This window comes from Prinia subflava, chromosome 3, assembly GCF_021018805.1.
Source record: "Prinia subflava isolate CZ2003 ecotype Zambia chromosome 3, Cam_Psub_1.2, whole genome shotgun sequence".
Lineage (NCBI taxonomy): Eukaryota > Metazoa > Chordata > Aves > Passeriformes > Cisticolidae > Prinia > Prinia subflava.
In genome coordinates this window covers 57862557-57877460 of record NC_086249.1, presented here as the reverse complement: position 1 = coordinate 57877460, position 14904 = coordinate 57862557, and the positions used below count along the sequence as shown (strand labels likewise).

Here is a 14904-nt window from a genome sequence, read left to right as displayed (position 1 = left end):
GCTACATAATTCTAAAAATCATTTGAGTAGATCACATTTAACAGGCGTTTTTCCTTAGTACTGTATTTATCAAGACATTTAGTCATCTTGAAAGCTGTGTCTCCTTCAACTCCAAATTCATGACAAACCCTCTTTTACTGGCACCCTCATTCCCTTCAGTAAGGGCAATTTCCTTTTAAAAAAAGGTATTTTCAAAGTAGAAAATATTTTGCATAGACACAGCATCATACCGTCCACTGCAGTTGGCTCAAATCAGTTTAATCCAGAATTTAGAGCTGCATTTGGCAGCAGCATCACCGCACAGCTACACATTGTTTATATTCCGAGGTGGGGTAAAAGGAAAGAACCCAGGGCAGGAGCTTGCTGAACAAGTTGGGTGACTTGCTCTTCCTCGGAGGTGCGTTTCGGTTATTAGCTCCGGCTGCGGGTGCAGGTGGGGGCAGAAGGGGTGACAGGATGGGAGGGAACAGGGCTGAACACAAACCCCGTGCTCTGACCACAGGCCTGGGAGCCAGGAACTCCCCCTTACTACCTTGGCCTTGAATGTCAGGATGTTTAGTGCCCACTACCCACCCATCCTATCTGTAGTATGTGATCCCAGCTGCTACAGCTCTCTGTATTTCTCTGAAGGCCAACATTTTCAACCTTGAACCAAATGCAGAAGGAGGAGTGGATAGGATACCTAAACTGCTCTTTTCCTCCCTTTTTGGGCCCAAAACTAAAAATAGTAATTAAAACAATCATCCTGCAGACATAGTTTGACTTAGAGTGACCCGGGGCTTCTGTTCAGTAAATTATCCCACCTATAACAGAGTGCACAGAGCACTGTGTTGGCCAAAGATCAGAAACTGCGTTAATTGCTTTGCCACTCCCCTCTGCACGCCCTTCATTGCTTTTCCACACTGGGTAAAACAATAAATTACTGTGATCCTTGACACAGGGATTCCCTACCCCAGCTCTATGCATGATTACAGATACTAAACCTTTAATGATTCACTGCCAGCTTTCCTCTCAGAAAGCAGGTGCTCCTGCTGTGAGAATGCAGGAATGAAACTTTGTGCACAAACTTTGTGGTTACCTGGGTGCTGCCAGTATCAATAACTGTGGGTCAGCCAGGAAGAGGAGGAGCATTTCCCTTCACCATTGCAACCATTATGGAAACCACAGCATTGGGGAAAGAATCATTCTGGTTTGGGACAAAAAGTCCATCCATCTCCCAAACCCCAATTCCATCTGCACTGACTGCAACTGGTTACAAATCTCTGTAAGAGCAAGGTCTGTATTGAAGGATCTTCCCCAAAACTTGTTATTCAGATCCTGGAACTGCCCACCACCATGTGCAATGGCCAGCAGAAGACACCTCTGCTCAGCCCACCTCATTGCCTGCAGCCTCTTGCAGCACTGAGCTCCACAGTTTCTTCACAACGGGAGTAACTGGATTAAGGAAAACACACAAGCGAAATTGATGTGCGTTGTTGTGTTTTTTAAACAGGACTTCTGAGTTGACAGCTTTTAAGGTGTTTAACATAAGAAAGGACCAACTGCCTTCAATGGCTTGAAATGCCTCCCAGGCTCCTATCTCCAACTGTGCTACAGCATAACCTTCACTATGACATTACAGACGTATATCACAGCAACAATGTGTACCGAATGAGCCGTATATCGATAAGAGAGTGAATATCAGATTGTAAAGTGCAGGTGTGTTTCTGGGATGTCACTGCTACCAAATAAGGCCATCTGGAATGGACAGGGGCAAAAGTACAGCATGTTGGTAGACAAGTCCAAGAGCTCATCTGATTGCAGGCATTCACACTGATTCACACTGTAAGGAACATATAGGTTTGGAAAGCCAGTATGGAAGAACTAGCCTGGGCTATCTCCTTGTTTAGACAAGCCTTAACTTTCCCACCAGTTAGTTGCATTCCAATCAGAGTCAAAGGGGGAAAAAAAAAAAAAAAGAAAAAAATCAAACCATATGCTTTACACCCTGAACAGTTTATACAAAACAGACTCTGCGAGCAAAGTCTGCTAAATATTCCAATGCCAAGTCACCCCACTACACAGAACTGGAATGACAGTAATCCACTTAAAGGTGAAACTCCCCTGAAGCCTAATGAGTAATAAAAGAAGTAAAGATCTCTTGTTCTTGAAACACAAAGTTTTGGCAGAGCTTGCTTTCCTCCTCCACCCCCCCTCCTTTTTTTTTTTTATTTGTATACATAAGGGTTTTTTTGTTTTGCTCACACAGGTTAACAACTTGATGATATAGGTGAAATTCAGCTTCTTCATACACAGGACTTGAAACAGAGCCTCAGATCCTCAATTCATGAAGCCCCTGATTTTTGGACAATCATTTAGTACTTCCTTCTTCCTAAAAGAGCATTTGGAAGTTTTCTCTAACTTTGCCTCCTTCAAGATACAGGCATCTTTTGTTTCCTAACAGGAGTAGCATCCTAATCCTTCCTGCCCTACGAGGGCTTATCCCATGCTGTCGAGAAGCCTTCCCAGCACCCTGGATCGATGAGCTGCTTTGGAGATGACCTGCCTCAGAGCCCACCTGAACCCCTGCATCAGTGCCAGGCTTCCTCACACCCGTCCCCACCCTCCTGCCGTGCAGACAGCAAGCTTGGTCAGCCCAGCCGAGGCAGCTCAGTGCCCTGCGTTTGGCAGCACTTGTTGCTGGTGGTGTTAATAGCTCTTTCCCATCCCTCGCTGGAGGAGGGTGATTCAGCAGACACATGGGCGCGGAGGTGTTCAGACAGGCGCTGGGAGATGTGCTGTGAGGGCTTTGTACCAAACAGAAGGGTGAGTAGCATAGCTGCAGAGCTCCACCACCGATACCGCAGAGAAAGTTATCGCCGCTGCAATTAACATCTACTTTCTTTGAAAACTGCCATGAATTTTAATCACCTCACATTGATAAATATCTGACGAGCCAGAGGTGGGGAGGGTGGGGGGTAGAAGTACTCCAGTGTCCAGCTTATGAAGATTTAACACAAATAAACACTGAGTGCTGCAAGGAATCTCAAATCTGCACTTCCTTGGCAAAGGAAGGAGAAATCGGATTACGAATGTCCCAAGTATGAGTTAAGGTGTGTACTACTTCTACATGGTTGACTTTTTTTTCCAGTTAGGAAGGAATGTTTCTTGACAAACACAGACACAGTCATCAGTTACTTCAGAAATAAAAATAGCATACAAATGACAGAGTACACTAGTCTACAGCTGATTGAATTGATAAATGGAAATTTCTTGCAGTTCAATTTGGCAACCATATTTAAGTATTTTAAGTGACAGCAAGCTGAGGCAAAAAGTATAATACTTTTTCAGAGATTTGGTTTAGAGCAGGAAGAAGGATGAAAATTTTCCATATGAAAAAGTTCTTGCTGCCAATTATATTATTTTATAGTCAGTTGACAAGATTTTTAAAAACTAATAATTAGTTAGCATTTTGACATCTCGTCCCAGTAGCACACTAAAAGCATTGATGTGGAAGACCTGATCTCATTTAAAGCATCCTAAAATACCACTTCTGATTCAGAGATCAACCAGCAGGCACAGCACTTGCTGTCCCCCTGACATGAGGCCAGGGCAAGTAGCAGAACCACCATGTCTTGGGGAGACCTGTCAAGTTCAACCCCATGTCTGGGTTTCACTCTGCCTGATTGATGTCTTTAACAGCTACTAAAAATTTCTCAAAGAGTTTGCATCAACCTCCTCTTTCTCCACACCCTACATTTCAAAGTGTTTAGGCAGCAACAGAAAACAATTAAAGGAAATTCAGAGCTAAGGCTGAAATGTACCATGTGTTTTCTAGCAGAGGGGCACAAAACATCAGTAAACCACTGCTGAGATTACATACTCCCACTATCAGGCATTGAAAGACTGCAGAACAATGTCATCTCTAACTATTAATAACCATACTTCCTTTCTAGCACACAATCCTTTTTTCTTAATTGTCTGAGGTATTTCCATACAGGCCACATTCCTCTGTCCCGTAACACAGCAGAAAGACTACCAAAAGTGATTTATAGTTCCATATACATGCCCATCAGGTCTTGCACTACTCCTGACATCTGCTAATTTACCTTTTTTTGGTTTACAGTGGGCCCAATGAGAGAACCAGACTGAAAGTGAAGATTTTGTCCCCACCCTACTATGACTTGCCTATTAACTTCAGCACTAAAGCCACTAAAACGCTCACTAACCACACTCTACTATCTTTAGGTATAGAACTGAACCAATGGTAAAAACCTCTTTGTGAAGTACTCCAAAATCTGACAGATTAAAAACTTCTTATACAAGAAGAAGCAAGACTTTTCTTAAACTTTACTGTTTAAAAATCAGATTTCTACAGTGCTTCATAAATTTACAAAAACATTAAAAAAAAAACCAAAACTTTTTTTTTATTATTTAAATAGAATTTTCATCCAAGTTACTGTGGCCATCATGTTCCCAAACTTGAAAAAACATCTGCTTAGGAGTTTGAAGTAATGTAAAATTCAGAAGTTTCAGTTGCCAATGGAAACACAGTTACTAATTTCCAATTGCAATTTTCTGAGCACTGACAAAATCTTTCTAAGATACACTAAGTGAGAAATTTAGCACTTTATTTGATGGCTATATTTGAAATACAGTGCTGTGTCAATTCCCAGGTGAAGATTTTTTTCTCATACTAATAACATGGGATCATAGAATGGTTTGGGTTGAAAGGGACCTTAAACATAATCTTAGTCCAACTTCTCTGCAATGAACAATGACATCTTCAACTAGATCAGGTTGCTCAAAATCCCATCCAATCTGACCTTGAATCTTCCCAGGGATAAAGTATCTCTGGAAAAGCTATTCCAATGCCTCACCACCCTCTCAGTAAAGAATTTCTTCCTCACATCTAATATTAATCTATCCTTTTTTTATTTAAAACCATTACCTCTTGTCCTATCACAACAGTTCCTTCTAAAAAGTTTGTCCTTATCTTTCTCATAACCTTCCTTTAAGTATTGAAACCTAGAGCCTTCTCCTCCCAGGCTGAATAACCCCAACTCTCTAAGCCTGTCTTCATATGAGAGCTGCTCCATCCCTCTGATCATCTTGGTGTCTCTCCTCTGGACTCCCTCCAACAGGTCCCTGTCCTTGCTGTGCTGGGCCCCCAGGGCTGGATGCAGCCCTGCAGGTGGGGTCTCAGCAGGGCAGGGCAGAGGGGCAGAATCCCCTCCCTGGCCCTGCTGCCCACGGGGCTCTGGATGCAGCCCAGGACACGTTTGGCTCTCTGGGCTGGCAGTGCCCATGGCTGGCTCATGTCCAGCCTCTCACCCACCAGCACCCCCAAGCCCTTCAGGGCAGGGCTGCTCTCATTTCTTGTATTAATACTGGAGGGTTGGCCCAACCCAGGTACAGCACCTTGCACTTGGCCTTGTTAAACCTGCTGAGATTCCCATGGGCCCACTTCTTGAGCTGTCCAGGTCCCCCCGGATGGCATCCCATGCTTGAGGCATGTCAACTGCCCCACTCAGCTTGGTGTCATCTGCAAATTTGCTGAGGGTGCCCTCAATCCTGGTGTGTCAGTGATGAAGACATTAAACAGAACTTATCCAAGCAAGAATCTCTAAGGGATGCCACTTGTCCCTAATCTACCTCTGGACATTAACTATGACCAATACGCTCTCCATGCAACTGTCCAACCAATTCCTCATCCACCAAACAATCCACCCATCACACCTCTCTCTCCAGTTTAGACAGAAGGATATTTTGGGGGACTGTATCAAAGGCTCTACAGAAGGCCAGATAAGTGAAATCTGCATTCCTTCCCTTGTCCACTGATACAATCACTCAGTAAGAATGCCAACAGGTTGGTCAGGTAGAACTTGGCTGTCCCAAATCATGTCCCCATTCACTACGTTCCTCAGCAGAACATTTAGGAGGAGCTGTTTCATGATCTAAGCAGGCACAGGGGTGAGGCTGATGGGTCAGTGGCCCCCAGGGTTCTCCTTCCTACCTTTTTCAAAGATAGGTACAGTGTTTCCCTTTCCCCACAAATCTCTTGCTTCCCACAAGAAAAAGGAAAACAATGGTTTTGAGAAGTTTTTTTACCTGCATCATAAAAGGAATATTGAACAAGAAAATTGCTACTATAAAGAGGAACCTGGCCTCATTCCTACAATCCAATGTGCTCCTGAGCCTGTATTGAACATATAAACTGCCTTATAAAGGAGAGCATGTTGGGTACAGGGCATGAGTTTGGATAGGTCATACTCAGTTTCACTTTCTTCACCTTTGGTTTTAGATATATTGAAGTTCATTCATAAGAAACACCAATTGCTATGGCAAAACAGAAGTTTTCCCTCATGTAAGGATTATGTCAAGTAATAAATATCTTAAAATACTTGTCTTTCTGAATTTCTCAACAACTTGTTGAGCATAGTCATCCAGAACACAGGTAATGATGCATCTTTGGGATTTTTTACACATTTAAATTAACAACTTTCCAGAAAAATATAGGTATCACCTTGTGCCTTGCCTTATGAAAAACAATACCTGAATAATCAGCTTCCCAATGAATGATATCAAATAGGACTTCACTCTTAGCAGGACTGCATATGCACTCACCCTGTACCTCTGAATGTACATGCCACTGACAAATCAAAATCCCATGACCGAGATCAGCCACAAGAGAGGGCCATGGAAGCAGGACTGAAAGCAGAGCCCTCAGCCCCATTAGCTGTGATGTGTTCTGTTACTCTTCAAAAAGGTGACTTAAATCTTCAGAATAAATAGCAATGCTTCACATCACTTAGTATTACTCCCTCTCACTCAGTATTACTCCCTCATCGCTGAAAAAAAAATCCAAAAAAGGTCAGAAAAACAAACAGAGAATATCAAATGCTTATCAGCTCATTAGTCAGATCTTGACCAAAATGATTTAAGCCATTTCTTGAAAGTATTCTTGGACTTAATTGCTGCACAACCAGGAAATTTAAGTCTGTATTTTCTGGTATTTGGTAGTGAAGCAAAGCAAACAACAGCTGTTTTTATATAACTTCTTCATGTGTTTGTGTACTTGCCCTTCCTCATTTTTCATGAGGAATAGAAAAAAGAAGTTTCTTTACAATCAATTTCTCATAGCAGACAACATACCATTATTACTATTGTAGCCCATACTAGTCAAATTCACAGAGCAGGAGTTTAGGATGAAAAAATAATTATTAAAAAATACATAATGCAAGAAGACAGAAAGTGCCTACCAACATAAAGGCTATACTAAAGACTAGAAGGTGAACAGCAAAAGAAAATAATCAGCATAAAGGAATGAACTTTGGAAGCAGAGGTGCTTTGAAAAAACAAAGAATTAATTTAAATCAAATTCTCTCATGTATCATCAGATTTCTTAAATTTAGGTTGAAAACACAAACAACTTGATTCTAAGTAATCTAGAGAAGGAAGTTTGTAGCTATGTCCTAAATAAAACATACAGCTGAACTAATACGTACAAGTGTGAAGTTTTCCCAAAAAATTGTTCTGAAAGTGTCCTAAAATAAAGTAAAAATGTCATCTGTATACCATTCCCCTGCAACACAAGGGAAAAAAAAAACAAAACAACAACTCATCACCAAAAAACCCCATCACCCTGTCAAGAAAATTTTCCCACAGAAAAGGAAATTTTGGCCAGCTCTCCTTGATGACAAAAGATAAGGAAATACCAGGGCGGTTCCATGGTTTACAAAGTGTTAGGCACAAAGGCACAGAAAGATATTTTTATTTTTTATGTTCTCCACCCCTTTCTTTATCTCCCCTTTCATTTTAGTTTAGTTTTCTATCACATTTCTCTCTTTTTACCTTTATTATTCCCTACTTTCCTGCTTTAGAAGGTATATGCCAATGACCTAAGTAACACTGTTTCAGGTGGTTGCCTTGGTGCAAGTGGTATTAATACCTCCTGATACATTCAATCAGCACATTCTAGAATGGTGTCACATTACATTGCATTGAAGAGAAGCAATGATGTTGGAGCAGCAGCTGGCAGAAGGATATGTTTCCTGTTGAATCAGGAAAAAAAAATGTTGGAAAAAATCTGCATGGAAAAGCATCAAGATGTTCTCCACCACAAAGGAGCCTTAATTTCCCACTAGAAAAAAGAATCTCATTTCACAGTATTTCAGATAAACATTTTCAGACCTGGGCCTGTCTAGAGGTGCACTTTTTTTGTGTGTGTGAACAGGAAACAAAAAAATCATTAAAAATCCCTTTTCCAAAGCTGAAGAACTTTATGAAGATGACATTTTGTGCTCACACTTATCCAGCACTCACACTGAAGACTGTCTGAGTTAGCAACATCGCGCCTTGTTTGAAATCACAGACTAACTTGAAACAAAAGTGCTAATGTCATTTCATTTACAGCTCTGAAAAATCCAACAGCTTTCTATTCTGCCCTGCTGGATGATCACAGCCCTCGTGTCTCTGATGTGGGAAAAAGCTTCCCAACCACAGTGCAAAGCACTGCACATCCACCTTATTCACAGGAGCTGCAAGCAAAAATAGAAGGTCTTAGAAGACCAAACTGGGATATTGCAAGGCAAAAATTGGCATAAGCAACATTTCCATGCTCTGTCCCTCTCCAAAGGAGACACTGGCTCTTACCTCAGAATTTACTTCACCATCTGGTCTCAGCTGGAAATGTACCTTAACTAAAATTCTGCCCTGCTGAAGAGTGTACACTTATTCTTCCTGAGCAACAAGCAATGTATTATTCTGACAGATATGTTCAGCTTGCATAAACTATATGGAACTCATTCCTCTTCCCACTGTCTCATGGTGTTTTGTGACTTTCATTCCAGTTTATGATTCTCTGTGTTCAGTCAACTGAGTTGAAAACAGTAAGTTTTTGGGGAACAAGGATGCTGTAAGCCAGAGATGCACCTCTGAAACTGCTTAGTAAAGCCTTGTTGGAAAATATGCTGTCAAACCACAAAATCCCCCCCGTCATGTGGTTATAGTCAAACCATCTTCACATGCTGGGATTCAAGCTGAAAACCCTGTATTTTTTGAGAAAAAAGTTTTCCTCTGGGTTTGCTTTTGTTAAACATTCATTTTTTTTTACCAGCCCTACTACCCAAGAACTCTAGTCAAAATTACTTTGCAGGATCTGAACCCAGCAAGATTTATCAATTTGAGTAATTTTCTTTAAACACCATCCCTGTTTCACACAAATAAGGACAAGAAAACGTGGATCTTTAAAGTAAGGAAGTGCAGTCTGCCCTTTTTCTACTGTTCATAATGAAATCTCAGCTTCCACAATCCTCTGACCTTTCTGTTACCCTTCCCACAACCCCCAGAAATGCCTGAGGGCTTTACAACCTGCTACTGTCTACTGGTTTGCTTGCCCCCTACTGTACTGGGAAAAATACATGCACTGCTCTTTATACAAACTGTGTATTTTAGACAGTCCGAAATATAACCAGAAATTAAATTTTAATTTTCCAGAAACTATTTTAATGCAAAGGTCCTAAATGGCATTTTAAAAAATAGTCAAAATTAAAGCAAAAAAAAACCCAACAGCCACATCTCAGCTAACTCCTGTCAGGAAATCTATGGGAACATGACTGGCTCCAAAATCTGCCATGTGCTGTTAAAAATCCACCCGCTGCAAGTGGCAACTTTCTGCAACTACTGCTGGAGTTAGAACTTAGCACCCTGCAGCCAGCACACCTCACTGTGTGTGGGGAAACCACCATTAGAGGTGCATGGACATTTCTGCAGTTACCTGTGCTGACCACAGCTTCTCTACAACCACTCTGGAACTTGCCTTAGCCCCAGCAGTTCCATTTTCCAAACTGGAACAGAAGTGAACAGGTAAATGCAGCGAAGACAATGGCTACATCTCACCCACATGCCTCAGGAGAGAACTAGAGCAGTGAGGCTGGAGCAAAAAGTTGTTATATGGATACCAAGTTATAGCCAGATCCAACTCCTCTTCCCAGTTTGCATAAACCCTCCCACACAAGCTGCAGCCCAGACTTCCCAGACCATGCCAAACTGGGGAGAATTGTAATCAATTTTTTGAACTTTCCTGGTACCAATTAAGCATTTTTCATAAACTGAATGACAAGTTTCACTTCAGTATTTAGTGCTCAAAACCACATGTATTTATTTTTCCATTCCATCATGATTAGACCTGAACCACTGCAATCCAAACCTAAAAAATCGCTAGGCAGTCATATAATCAAACTAAAGGTAAAGCTAAGGCTTAATCTGAGTGTAAAATTTTCCTACTAATATAAAGCCCCTATTAGATCTTATGATAAGTAAGGTGTCATAAAAGAAGACAAGACATAAAAAATCAGTAATGCATTGACTTCATTAAAAGCAGCACCTCACACTAACTCAATACAAAAACCCTCCAGCACACAATATTCCATATAGAACGGAATGTTCCATTATTGCTATGGGCCTTCATTTACTATTTTACTCAAACAATTTGTTTTCAAAACAACCGCAAACTCAAAGAAGGGAGATAACAAAACCCTTCTGGAGATTCAACCAAAGACATCTATTCAACACTGTATTTCTGTACTGCTGAAAAAGCCTGTCAAATAGCTGAAGTGAACACAATGCTTAAACAACACACTTATGGGGAAATAAAATATATTAACTCCCTAGGGAACAAAACCAAAATTCAAGGAATTCCTGGAGAGGAAGAAAAACAAAGGGGAGGGAAAGAAGGGGGGGAAGAGAAACAAGATGTCTTTCAAAGCATTTGTTTCCTTCTGATAATCAGACTGCCACAAAATTCTCAAAACCATGGGCGGTTTGTTTCCTTTGAATCAGAAAAGTCAGGAGAGAAATGGATGCTAATTAGTCAATAAAGGCATAAAATGTTTTGGAAATGGATTTCAGGATATGAGTCTAGAGTATGAAGAAGTTGTAGAAAGAACATGATCAGATCTCTTTTTGTTTTAGAATAAAACCCTGCCATCTCTCAATATTAAAATTTCCATCTGGATTAAAAAAAAAAAAAAAAGAGCTAAAGAGAGATAAATGAGAAACAAATTCATCCCTTCTAACAGTGATTTCTAGATCTCAGGAAAACTTGCTGGGGAGCAATTAGTGTGAGACTCAAAGGCACTGAAGGTAGCAGAAGCGAGAGCCACTGAAGTTATGTAACATTTATGAAGCCACAGAAAATATTAGAAGAAAATCTGTGGGGGAAGCAAGTTACAAGCAATGACAATATTGCCAGAACATGTCAAGTAACCCTACCACCGAATTTCCTAGTAAGCTTCTTCTATTTCTAAATCCTTTCAACCACAGTATCCTGAGCCTGTCAGGTATCTATGTCTGCTTTCTTATAAATGTAAATCCCCATAATTTTTAGTTTGAGTTTTACATGCTGAGATGAAACCTGGGCTCTTCAAAGCTAGTATAACTGAGAAAGTTCCTCTCAAGTCTGTGAAAACCAGTCTTCTACTTTTGTCACCCTAAGCACCATCTTCTGAAACCATTCCAATATGGTCTTCATTGTTGTCTTCTGAAACTGAAGTGTTTACGTAAAACCTTTTCCACAGTCTAACACAAAACACCAGCTCTCTCAATAACTATCTTTAAGTCGTATTTTAACAATAACGTTGGGTGAGCCTGATTTACAAGAATCATTCAACTTTCCACCTCTTTCTTTTATTTTTGAAGACTTGTAGGAATTAAAAACAACTTCAAGAAACAATAATACACTACAAGTAAGGTATACATTACATACCAAATGAATACTCTGCATTTTTACATCTGGAAATAAAATATGCTTATAAAAACAAGAGTGCTTGCAGTTCTGATGTTCTGATTCAAGACAACACTTAAATCACCACAAAAATGAAATCTAGCTTATGGTTTTCTGGTTTGAATCTAATGGCTACTTCAGAGGCCACGCAGGCAATCAAACCACTGATCAAATAACTGTGCTGTCCTCCCCAGAATTATTTTGGTTTCATTTGAATTCTTTTTTGTATGCTTCACAGGAAAAGAATGTGCAGCAGTCTTATACGCAAGCCTAAATACCTGAGCTTGTCTGGGACAAAGGCAAGTAATACTTTCTACATTCATTTGATGTGGAAATGCACATTCTCAGCTTGTGCAATAACTTAGGGCAATTTAACCTAATCATACAACCTCCAGCCAAGTTAACTACACATTCTCTAATGAGCTATACGATTGACAAGCAAAAGCCAATGCTTTGTTGGCTCATCCCATTAAAACATATAAATAAAACTATCTAAAGAAGTTTTGCGTTCCACTCCTACTAAGAAACCAGGTAATTTTTTCTAATGTTGAGCTTGCATGTTTAACATAAGGTGGGATCTTCCATTTGTCACAGGAATCACACATATGTCCCTGTTCACCTTGAATCTTTCAACACGAGACCAATAGTTTTTACGGCAGGACTAAGTAGCCTTGACACCCTAACTGACAGATATAGCCAACAAGGTTGCCGTAGTGAAAAAAAGGGATGGAAGATGGAATTCTTTGAATTCATTTGCCCACAGAAAGGTTTCCGATGCTAAATGGCTACAAAACTTATCCTAGTCTATGGGCAGCAAATTTTCCAAACAGCATACAGAAAATCTTTTACATTTCCTGTGAAAATTATGACATACATCTCCCACCTCTACCCCCAGAAATGTGATTTACAGCCAAAACATTGGCAAATCCCTCAGCTGAAGCCTGAAGAGAGGTCTTTGCATCATCAGAGTTATTTTAGCGCAACTGAGGCTTTGCTGTGGGTGGAGTGAAACAGGTTCTAAAAATACTTTAACTAACAGAACATTTCCTACTCTGCCCATTCCCTAAGAAAGGGATATGGAAAGTGGCTTCTGAATGTAAGATAGGATAGTGGCCTTTAAATAGAGACAAGTAATGCCACAGAGGTTTGTGCACAGGAGCCAGTGCTTGACACATCTGGTAATGATGAAGTTTCATGCAGTGACAGGATGACTGAAGTTACAGATCCAAATGACAGATTAGGTATCCTTTGTGGTCTAAGATAACATAGAAATGGTACAATTTTGAACAAAAATGAAAATGGAACTAAAACTTGGAGAACTCGTCAAAAACAAGGATCACTTGGTTTATACCCCAGACATTAGAGTCAATGCCATTACTTACCAAGCCAGCTATTGGAGTTGGCAGACAATTGATCTTCTTAACAACGCCAGGTTTGATCTTGTTAATCAAACTAAAAAAAAAAGGCATATGATTTTCTGTTAAATAATTTACTGTACTTAAGCATGAGCATCAATGCTTAGTAAGAAATACTTTGCATGTAGTCCTCACTTAACATGATTTGAATGAGTTTGAGCTGAACCTATTAACACTCCCAAGAAGTGACAAGCAAGAACAGATTGTAGAAGAAAAAGTGAAACAAGTCACACACAAAGAAGTTTCTGGGAACAGCAAAGTGCAAAAGAAAAGAAAATGCCTGAGGAGATGTGGGCAGAAAAGGATCTGTATTTCTACTACATGGGTGGTGATGTTAATTGGACTCAAATTTCCTATTTATAGATTTTCTTCTCATAAAGGCTCTTAGCAGATGTCAAAAATGTACCAGAATATTGATTTTCAGAGTTCAGTGTGATAGCACTAATATTCCTGTAAGGGTGAGAAATAAAATCAGTTTTCATAATGCTACCAAGTCCAGTATGCTGTGTGCAGCAGTCATTTTTGGCATAGATAATTTATATGCACGAGTCATTTTCTAATTTAGTCAGAAGAGACTGTGCCTGATATCTCTCTTCACATAAAATTCATAATTAAGCTGAGAAGACAGACTAACACATCACTGTTGAATACATAAGCCCAAATGCATACCTTATCCTGCAGCAAGGATAAGGCATAGGATTCCTTGCAAGTTTATACCAGGTTTTCAGTCATGGAGGTAGGAAAATATTGTGGTTCACTAAATTACACACTGGACCACAGGGTCAGTAGACACAGGGACCTCAGGACACCCTGCAGACTTCATCTGCCTCTATACCTTTGAGGAGTTTTTTACTTGCTCTCAGTTCTTGCAGCTGCTTGTCTGGCCAGAACCCTTTTCCCACACAAAGCATGAACGAGGCTTTGTGATGTACCCACACCAATGCAAAGACAAGACCTGGAGTTTAAAACTCTGTGTGGGGAAAAAGCACCTTTTGCTCAAGCAGAAGATGTATTTGGGAAATAAACACGAAGAACAGTTTACCCCTTTACGCTGGAATGAAGGGTACATTTCTAGATACCTCCAGAAAAAAATAAAAAGAGCTTCAGGTCCTGAGATTTTTCAATAACACTGAGTTACTCAGCAAACAAGACATTTGATTACTTTTCCCACCCAAAAAAGTGACCTGTTGAGGTGGAATAACGAAAAAGTTTGCATTCCTCCTTTTTATTTTTTATTTTTAAATATTTCAAATGCATAATTTTGGATTTATTTTACCGAAGAACATGAAGTAGCATGTGACCAGAAAAACTTGAGTGAATTTCTTTCTCTAGTGTATGTGCACTAGAACAGGCAAAATATACATGGCTTTATTTTGTCAACTACTGATCGCTCAGCCAACGTGTGCACTTGGTCATTGAGCAGGACAAACAACTGACTGGATGCTATAGGAGCATGTGGTGCAAGCAGAGGTCTTATCTGCTATGGTTTAAGTCAGCTATACAATCTACAGAGATATTATATCCACCTAAATTAGCCCTGCCACAGGTGAACCAAGGAAATGGTCAATGTAATTTCTGGTTTGTCTCAATTATTTGAGGTCTTGCACTATATTTTCATTGGCGAAAACTGGACATGTGAAAATTTTTGCCATCTGCTCTTCCCTGTTTCCACAGAATTTCTATGAAAATCACTCCTCCTTGGACTTCAAGTATGTCAGATTTAAA

The 14904-nt window shown here is 40.2% G+C and overlaps 1 protein-coding gene across 8 annotated transcripts in view; it reads right to left on the bottom strand.

Moving 5' to 3' along the window:
* The window catches only part of LMO7 (LIM domain 7), a 131308-nt gene that overhangs the window by 79295 nt on the left and 37109 nt on the right, over positions 1-14904 (bottom strand). For all 8 annotated transcript variants that reach the window (XM_063392238.1, XM_063392232.1, XM_063392230.1 and 5 more), the window contains exon 3: positions 13147-13216. In XM_063392238.1, coding sequence (XP_063248308.1) covers positions 13147-13216 — 70 coding nt within the window. The remainder of the gene's footprint in view (positions 1-13146; positions 13217-14904) is intronic.